At 41.7% G+C, this 9,843-nt stretch overlaps 1 protein-coding gene across 4 annotated transcripts in view; it reads right to left on the bottom strand.

Moving 5' to 3' along the window:
- Positions 1–1,168: 1,168 nt before the first annotated feature.
- Positions 1,169–9,843, bottom strand: part of Tph2 (tryptophan hydroxylase 2) — a 103,562-nt gene continuing 94,887 nt past the window's right edge. For all 4 annotated transcript variants that reach the window (XM_005374324.2, XM_013517642.1, XM_013517643.1 and 1 more), the window contains exons 11-12: positions 2,210–2,343; positions 1,169–2,088 (exon numbers count right to left, since the gene is read on the bottom strand). In XM_005374324.2, coding sequence (XP_005374381.1) covers positions 1,914–2,088; positions 2,210–2,343 — 309 coding nt within the window. In that variant the 3' untranslated portion in view covers positions 1,169–1,913. The remainder of the gene's footprint in view (positions 2,089–2,209; positions 2,344–9,843) is intronic.

The following is a 9,843-nucleotide window of genomic DNA, read 5'->3' as shown; positions in this document are numbered from 1 at the left end:
AAATTCAGCAGCTTGACCAGAAAATTTTAAGATTTATTGTCCCAGATTGTTATTCTGAATTATTAGTGTTCTATAGCTCTAGCAAAGTAAGATATAAGAAACTATATTTGTAGTTCTCCTAAACTATTAAAATGTGCAACTGCTCGATCATTCTGAATCTTTTTAATTTGGTTTGGCTTGCTCGCCATCTCGCTATCACGGGTAATTTTCCAAGGCACTGTCCCCTTCACCTAGACTAGCAGTGAAATTTCAGGACACGCTATCCATGAAATGCCCTCTCAAGGACTCAGCTGTTGTGAGAATGTTTCAGACATGAAAGAGTCTCAGTAAATAGTTAAGATAACCAATTTCCAAACCTCTGAACCTTCATTTTAACTTGGCCTCTTCCTGGTGTGTATTTGAGCTTTTTTCATGTTTCTCCTGAATATATTTATACCAAAGATTTCTGACCCATAATGGGACCCCATGGAAGAGCATGAATACTTGGAAATTTTATATAATTTCTTATTAAGGACGTATCCTTGGAATTTGCTCAAGCAGGTATTTTGGAATAGCTAATTTAAAGGTTACCTTGTCATCTTTTTCTTCTTTATTTTCCCCTGTCCCCTCCTCCTCCCATCCATACCCTGGACTATCCACCAAAAACAGAAAAAGGGGAACAGAAGTTATGCTTGGTGAGGGATGCAGACCATGAAATTCATTCCTTCATTCAGCGGGTTCATGTGTGCTCTGACAACAGATTTTTACCTCTTATGGCAAGGATCACCAGAGATCTGTGGTACATCACAAAAGCTTACCCTAAATTGCCCAAATTTGAGAAAGTGGGTAACTTCCCAAAAATCTGGTCTGGTTTAGGGGTGTGAGGGAAAATAATATACGTACTGTTGGCAACCCTACACCACACACCCATTCCTGTGTAGTGATAAACATTAGTTTTGGCAGGCATTAGTTTCCTTTCTCTTACTACACACACTCACTCATGTGAACTTCCCAGCAACTGAGAATGAAAATGCAATGGGCTCAGAACACTGGTGCACAACTAACTGTGCTACTTCGGAGAAATCCCTTCACTTCTCCATGATTCAGTTTCCACACATTTCTGGAATCAAAAATGATCACCATAGCCCTGACTGTACTATCCTCCGACCAGAAAAATGAGTCAAATACCTGAGATTATAATTCACTTTATTCTAGCATTAAATGCATAGTCACAAGACTTATTCCCCACTGTTTGCTCTTTCCTAATATCCTTGCCACAGGTATTATTTTCCAAAGTACTTCAAGAAGCTTTTCACAACTCATTTTTCACAAGGGCCAAGTAACCTCTATATCCTGTTTGTACAATGTTCTCTTCTCTTATGCGGTATAATTACCCAGCCTAAAAGCATCCCAAATACTGTGTTACCTCAACCACCTCTGAATTAGAAAACTGAATCATTTGTTATTATGGTGGAAAGCTTCCTATAGCTCTGGGTTTATCTCACACTATATGGTGAAAACACTGATACTATTGAAAACAGAAACTGTTCCACTGTTGTTTTCATTTTATCTAATGGACACAGAGGAAAATCTCAGCTCCAAAGAAGAAAAGGGCATAGGCTTGAATCATAAGAGTGCTACTTGTTACAAATTTTAAGGAAACAGTTCAGTTAAGGACACTATGCAGGAATGTCAAATACACTTAAACATTTAAACATAGTATAATTTCTCAAACAATGACTGGTTATCTGCCATTGGTTTCCTTAGGGCACTGCATATATTAACACAGTAAGTCACAAGTAGGTATAGATATACAGAGTTGCATGCTTACTAGCCAAGCCATGACATAGAAAGTTACTGGTGTTACATGACATTGACCAAATTGCTGCTACACCCCCAAAAGATTGCGCTGGCAACGGCACTGGTCTGAGGCATCAAATCCCCAGATATTGGTTCATTTTATTTAAGGCATCACACACTGTGTTCAGATCACTGCGGAGGTCCTGAACCACATTTTCAATACTTCTGGTGTCTTTCAGAACTTCAATGCTCTGCGTGTAGGGATTGAAGTACACTGAGAAGGGACGGGTAATTGACTTTGCAAAGTCCCTGCAGAATGAACAGAGATAGGATATGTGATCAGCCCCCATTGGTACAAGAAGCAGAAGGAAGGAAATAGAACCAGAAGAATAAGAAGCTATTTTCTATAGATGGATAAAAGCAAGTTTACCTCATCTTTTCTTTGGCTTCTTCAAAACTTTCTGAAACAAAGTAGGCTTCCTGGAAGGTGGTGATAAGGCATTCCTGTAAGCAGGTTGTCTTCGGGTCAAAGGCTTTCACACATGCTTTGTCAGAAAGAGCATGCTGCAAAACATACCACAAAGCCCGTTAAACCCCATAATGAGACTCCTGAAGTGCCATGACCTCACATTTCTGCAATGCACATGAGAGCTCAGTAATCCCACTGCACTGCTCGGCTACTAGTCTGCCATGAAATAGAGAGCTCCTCCATGTGCTGAGCAAATGGAGTGGTAGAGGATTTTGTATGTTTATTTTGCTTTTTGATATCTGTTAACTGCCGAGGGGGAAATAAGATTATAGTGTTATTTTATTTATTATCAGCCAAATTCATACTGAAGGGCAGTTCAGAGTTATACCCCAACAGAAATGGAATTTTAAGTCTCTGCCTATGAATAGAAGCAGGAACCACATAAATATGTTCCTAAATTTATTGCTATAAGCAATCCACTGAAATTTCATTTAAATGGCAGAAGTAATAATTACCTGCGTAGAGAGGTAATTGGGGCCTCTCACTGAACTATTTGTGGACTCATTGCAAGACATTTTGAGGCCAGGTACTATGCATCAACAGAGTGTGGAGTCGGCATGTATGTTTGAGGATACGTGCAAAGCATTCATTTACCTTGCATCAAGTACAGCAGAGCAATATACAGGGGATAAATATTGCCAGTTGGGAGGAAAAAAGAACTAATATTAATAGTTATACCCAAAGCAGGCATTAGAAAAGCAGGAAAACTGGTGTAATTACCCTCTGAATCATAATTAACTCTGCTCAGTTCACTATATGAGCAACACGAAGAACAGCAAGGAACCATAAATGACATAAGACTATATGACTTCAAGCTAAATTCAGCGATGTTAACAGTTAGTTCACATTTTCTGCCACACGCTACCAGCCCATGTATGACCATATGCATATGGGTCTTAAACATACTATACATAAGAATATTGAGAAATTTATAAAAATGCAAATTCCAGGCTTTATTTTATTCAGTAGGTCTAGATAAAACCCATGGATCTGCATTTTTAAAGGCACTCAAGGTGCCTCTGATGTAGTGGCTGTGAACTATATATTTTATGAACCATATTTTGAGAAATGCTCCTGTGGATTCTGTTCTTAATGTAAGGGGAGAAAGAAAAGGGGTAGCAGAATCTGTCTTGAACTAAGAGTGAGAAAGCCGAGACTGTGCCACTTCTGTCTAGCTGGGTAACGCTGGTAAATGATTTATCCTCCGGGGCCTCCACTCCCTCAACTGCAAATGACAGGTTTGGCCTGGATGACTCTAGAGACTGTCTAAACCAGCCACTGGATTCCACCCAAAACGGTTTTCTGCTCTCTCAGTCTCTAACAGCTAGGATATCCTGGAAATTTTTCCAGAAAAACTTTCCCAATCAATATTCTTAGTACATTCCCACAACAATTTCAAAATGCATGGAATGATTTACAGCCCTGTGTGAAGAAGGCTCTGGTTGCCTAAGCCAGAAAACACATTTGAGCACCAAAGACAGACGTGCAGAAGAAGGGGCACGCGGGGCCCCCTGTGTGTGGTGTGCTTTGCTGCAAACTTCCATTGTCCAGACCAGTGCATACATGAATCGCAGAATGTGGAAGCCTTCCCAGAGAAAACTCATTTTTATTTCTGGAGAACAACTGTATTATAAAGCAGAAGGTTGCTACACCTGCAATTGCGTTTGTGCTAGCTTCGATACAATCCAGCAAGCAACAGGAGATTTTGGTTCCACACGACCAGCAATTCTGTCCACATTTTTAAAACAACTTCACAGTTTCAAAAAACAAGACATCCTCGGGTGGCAGGTACTGCTCCTCTGCAAGACAACGGCATCCTGCAAAGCATCCTATTGGCTCGCTGTGGTTTTCAGAATTAGAAGTCACTTTCTGCATAGCCATACCTGCAGTTTACATTTAACTATACTGTGTTCTTCTAATTACCCGTCCATTCATTGTGCACATGGAAGGAAGGACGCAAGCTAACTCAGTGTCCTCAATCTTTCTACTCTCTCAGCCCTGCGTTCAGGAGCACAGAGTTGTAGCAAAGCCAGTTGCAAGAACATTTAAGCCATAGTTCCTCTGAGACATCCTCACTGAGCCAAAGACTTTTCACCAAGTCAAGGACACTCACAGAAAAGAAGCGAAGCTCATCTGCATGGGCCTCCAGTGTTTTTACAGGACATTAGCAACCTCAGCAGTCACTGCCTGATGCCACTAGAAAGTGCGTGTGTGATTACTGAAACTGGAGTCATCACGTGACAATTCCCCTGGAAATTCAAAGGACTGCATTTAGTCATTTAGCAGGCAAAGGGGATTAGAGTAGACCAATAAAAGGCCCAGAGGGCATGGACTTCAAGACTTCAAGAAAAATCACTGGCTTCACAGCATATACTTTGAGGCAAGCACCATTAGGTTAATAGAAATCACATTTACCTAATGTACTATCCAAAGGAAAAGCTGGAAGTTGATTGTGTAAAGCACTCAAACAGGCAGCTTATTATCAGGTATCTGCTGTATGATATGCTGGTTACCGGCTGGGGACCTCCCCACACACAGGGTACGGCACCACTGCTACTCCTCATCTGCTAACGAGTTCAGGTTACTATGCTGTCCATGGACTAGCCTGGAGAACGGCAGGAGCCTGGGGTTTATGGGGCAGCCAGTAAATGAGACCAGCAAACAGGTCGTACCTACACCTATGAATGGTCTCTTTTACCTGATGCTGAGCTGACTTGTGTGACGACTACCAGGAATATCCATGCTGCCCACTAGGTATCCTATCTCTTATACCACACGTGGCCTCTGGGCTATAAAATAGCATCCATCCCTCAAGTTCCCAAAGCTCAGTAAAGAAACCCTATGTTTTGCTTCTCAGCTCCTCTCCATGTGTCTCTGTAAGCCACCTCAGTTTGGGGAGCACCTATTGTGCCTTCTTACCTAGGTGAAGACTGAATTCTCTATTGACCCAACTACTTTATATCCCTGGTGGCACTCTTGCGAATCCTCAAAATATTAGCCATCAGAAATCCTAAAGTCCGCAAGAATTACTCCAACTTCCAGCATAGAAGTTTTACAATGCTGGCAGAATCTGGCTGACAGTCTTTTACTCTTGAGCCTTTTCAAAAGTACAAGAATACCTGAGACGCCCCCTCTCCTATCTGAACACTCTAGCTTGGCTTTACCCGTAGTGCTAAAGACAGGCACACAGGACTGGAACCAGAGATCTGAACTCTTAATGCTGTTGCCACAGAGTCCAGATATATGACATCAAATGGGTGAAATGACCTCAGATTGGGCTGTAGTTTCCTCTTTGATAAACTTGAAATATTGATCGACATGAATTCTAAGGCTTTTCCTGCAATACAATATTAATAAAGCCTGTAAATACCCACCACTGATACCTGCTCCACAGCAGCCAGGATAAATTGACTGTAGCACTTTTGCCCCAGTCCTGGGGCAGGCCTTGCTGTCCTTCCCCACTCAAGAGGCCACTACAAACTGGCTGGCTTTAGTGGACAAGTTAAAACTCATTTGCCATTCCAGCCATTTAACTATAAAAATCTCCTTTCAGCTTCAGAAATTTCCCAGAACCCAACTGTTAGTGGATAATACTATAAGGTCATTAAGACTACAGGTCTTTAAGATAAAGAATGGCAGCTTAAATCTGGCTCCAGCCCTTCCTCACTCTGTGACTTCGGGCCAGTTACTTGCCTCTACAAGCCTATCCTAGTATTCACCTGGAAATTGGGAAAACGAATGCCATCTATCACCGAGGATTGCAGTCAGAATTAAAGTAAGTAGTGCATGAGAAGCACTCATCGGAGTTAGTTTCCCTTGTTAATTCAGTTCAGAGAGGAAGTTTAGTGTACACTGTGTCCAGCCAGATATTTTACCAAGTATGCAGGCCTTTCCTCACAGGAGTCTCAGGCCCTCGGAGGGAGAGCACAGCCCCAGGTATAAGGCTTCCAGGTACCAGCCTGCAACAGTACCTACCCTGCCTCATCAGCTTGAAGTTCCCTTGCCTCCCAAACACCTGCCTTTGCGATGACACAGAGTTATTATCTCAACTGCTCTGGATGTCAACCCTGTGATCCTCACTCTCTATATCAGGACTGGTTAAAGTTGGAAAGGAAAACTTAAGTGTGAAGTCAGGTTTCTGGGTAGTTTGGGACCTAGATTCCGAATAAGAATTTGCAAACACTCCTACACTCACAGCATGATCATCTCTTCCCACATCAGAACAACACATTTCTGCAGCAGTGTATGTGTATGCGCGTTACCTGTGCAAGTGTGCAATGCTTTTTGAACCTCTCTCACACACTCAGCCTTGTACATCAATATTCCAATTGCTAAATGGGGCAGTGAAGCAGCACACTTATTTTTCAATTGGTGATGCCAAGTTCTGACCAGTTTGAATAAGATGCATGGCAAGAAAACAGCCCCCTTCAAGCAATGCCTCTTAAGGCTGAAAACACAGCCCAGCCGCCGGTCCTCCAGCACTTGCCCTATCATTACTAGCAGTGGTGGCTTTGTGAAAGGGAAGTGAAGAGAGGCCTAAGCTACCTGAGCAAATGTGTGGGGCTCAGAAGCAATGCATCCTGACTCTAGCAGCACTGTTGACCTCCTAGATGGCCTCAGAGAAATTGCAAGCCTCTTGAGGCTCTTCTACACTGCCAGGCAGTAATTCTGACCACCTCCCAGCACCACTGGAGGGGTAGTAAATACAAATGCTGGTAATAAATAGAAAGCTGTTCTGAGAATGCTGATTAGTAGTTGTATAAGGGCAATACAATAAATTCATTGTGCAAGGACATCCTAAAACTAAAGCCAAAAACTAATCATTAAATTTGGTTAGAGCCCCAGCCTCATCAAAACCTAAAAGGCAAAACAGATATATTTATATATATTATTCCAGCAAATACTGCTAAGACCACTTACAAAAAAAAAAAATCTAATCCCTGGCTTGACAGAAATAAGGAACAAGACTTTACTTCACCTGTGAAAAAGAAGCAGAATTGCTTTTTGCTTTTGAATGGGAGAAAAATTTGAGACTGATAATTCATTGACTAGCAATCATTTCCTTACCATCTTATGAGAACAAATTTCACTGTTGTTTCTCTAAACGAAGCGGGTTCAAAAAAGATCCATATAAACCCCCTTCTTAGAACTGGACTCCACATTCCTTGAAATCTTGGGCCATGAATTTTGTGTTTGGTGGAAAAAAATCAATGAATGATCAAGAAAATATAGATGAAAGGGGCTGGGGATTTAGCTCACCGGCAAAGCGCCTGCCTGGCAAGCGCAAGGTCATGAGTTCGGTTCCCGGTACCGGAGAAAAACAAAAAACAAAAAACAAAAAACAAAAAAAAAGAAAATATAGATGAAAAATTGATAGATTTATATGGTTAGAACAACTGTACGGTATAGAGAATTAAGGTGTGAAAAAGAAAGAAATACGCTAGACTGTGGGTAAATGGCCATCAATTACCCTACTTTCAATGTTTTCAACGTCAGTTTTCCAGACGATATACCTCATGATTGACGGCTCTCTCAGTGATAAGAGGGATGAAAACAAAAAAGAGACCATTGTTGAGGGTGGGAGAAACTATAATCTTTATGGATATCAATTTTATGTTAGCTTTTGTAAGAGTTTCCATATTTACTTTGCTTTTGTCTTCAAAGGTAAAAACAAGTATTGTCCAAAAATAGGGCAATACAAAAGTTATCCTCCAAAAACACCCCCTGGGAAGCACATGGCCCACCCTGAAGAGCAACATCTGCGCCTCAGGAAAATTTAACCTCTTACAACACAAACTTCAGAATGTGCTCTATTCCAGGAGAGAAGAAGAATCATGGATACTTCTGTGAAAGTTATAAAGGCTACACCAAAACCCTCAGCAACTTAGCTGGGCCCTACATTTGAGCAGCCGCAGGAATAGCATAAAATATTTTACCATAAAAGGTAACTGCATTCAAAACTGCAAGTGTATTTACAAAGGAATTATGATAATGTTATTAGTTATCCCATTCAGAGCCATTGCTTATTCATTCAAGTAAAAATTAGAAGCTAATTCAGAATTGCTGCCAGAGGGCTCTGGGCAGGCAAGGGGCAGAGGGCAGTGCTACGGAAAGTGTCTCATGTTACATATTCTCCGCAAACAATCAGAAGATATTTCTCATAGAATGAGTTTCTAAACTGGTAAAATGATCCAAAGGCGCGATCATAAGGAAGTTGGAGTGGTGGAACGGGAGAACGGAAGAATGCTAATGATGGGAGGTGATGGACCAGAACCAGAGGACGCACCGCGGACAGTGCCCTTCGGTGTACATATTTCTGGCTGATTTCCATTTCTAGACAATTCTTTCTACAGCAATAGGAGCAGAAACAACAGATTCACCCCACTGCTGCCTGCACATGCCTCATTAACCAGCCCAGAAGACCCTGTCAAAAGTTGGGGGCCCTGAGAGAGATTTGTTCCCTTTGTTCCTGGTATAATGTATAAACCACCTGAGGAGAATGTAAATAGATGTCGCTCAGGAGCTACATGGCCTTCTGACCAACCCCCTTTCAGGGAAATCAAGAAGCACTCCGCAGAGTGCGTGGCCTTATGGGGATATGACATCATGCTATTACTGTGGGCTTCATGGAGAATAAACCCAAGTGCATTTTTTGCTGCAGATTTATTTTTTAAAAATGTACCACATTACACCAGGCTTCTGTTACGTTGACCATTGTTCTCCACTCCAGCCATCCTGAGCCTCAGCTCATTCCAGGCTTTGACCAGTGTTCAGGAGGCACACACTGCTGTCCACTGAGCTATGCATCCCATTCCTTCTTATCTACTCTTCTGGTCCCTCAAGAACCAGCTTGGGCAGCAGGGTCCTCGTCAGAAAGATGAGGCACAGCCGAACATGTGCCAGGCACATTTGTCAGACTTTTCCTATTAGCTGGTTAGGTGTTTATCGCTTACATAAGACATCAGCTCTCTGGATAGAAGGTTCTGAGGCCATACAGCCTAGTGGTGAAGATCCTAGTGGTCAGGTCCTAGGGCCTAGACTGCCCAGATTTGGGCCCAGCTCCAAGATTTATTAACTGGGTGCCCTTGGACAAGTTCTTTAACATATTTATGCCTCAGTTTTCTCATCTGTGATAAAAATATCACTCATCTCATTGGGTTGATGTGAAGATTACATGGGCTATTATGTCTAAAGCACCAAAAATTCTAAGGTCTATTTAAGAGTTTATTAGGATTGCTTTGTTGTTTCACTCTTATTCTTCGGCATTGGCATTGCCCTTTTCATCCCCAGTGCCTGGCACAGTGCATGGCACATTTGAAGTGCTCAAATTTTCAAAGGATGAACAAATGAATAAATGGAGTCATAAAACAAGTGATAAAATGACAGTGAAATTGCATCTTTCAAGAATACAAACAATGAGAAAGTTCCAATCACAATATGCTTACCAATTATATAAGGATAATCATGTCTCAAAACAAAGACCCTAGAACAGTCTATAATCCTGATCATATTCTAACTAATCAAAAAAGATTAAA

Source organism: Chinchilla lanigera, unplaced genomic scaffold, assembly GCF_000276665.1.
Source record: "Chinchilla lanigera isolate Chin_1 unplaced genomic scaffold, ChiLan1.0 scaffold00004, whole genome shotgun sequence".
Taxonomy (NCBI): Eukaryota; Metazoa; Chordata; class Mammalia; order Rodentia; family Chinchillidae; genus Chinchilla; species Chinchilla lanigera.
Note: the sequence above shows the minus strand (reverse complement) of the source record. Positions and strands in the feature narration are given on the sequence as shown.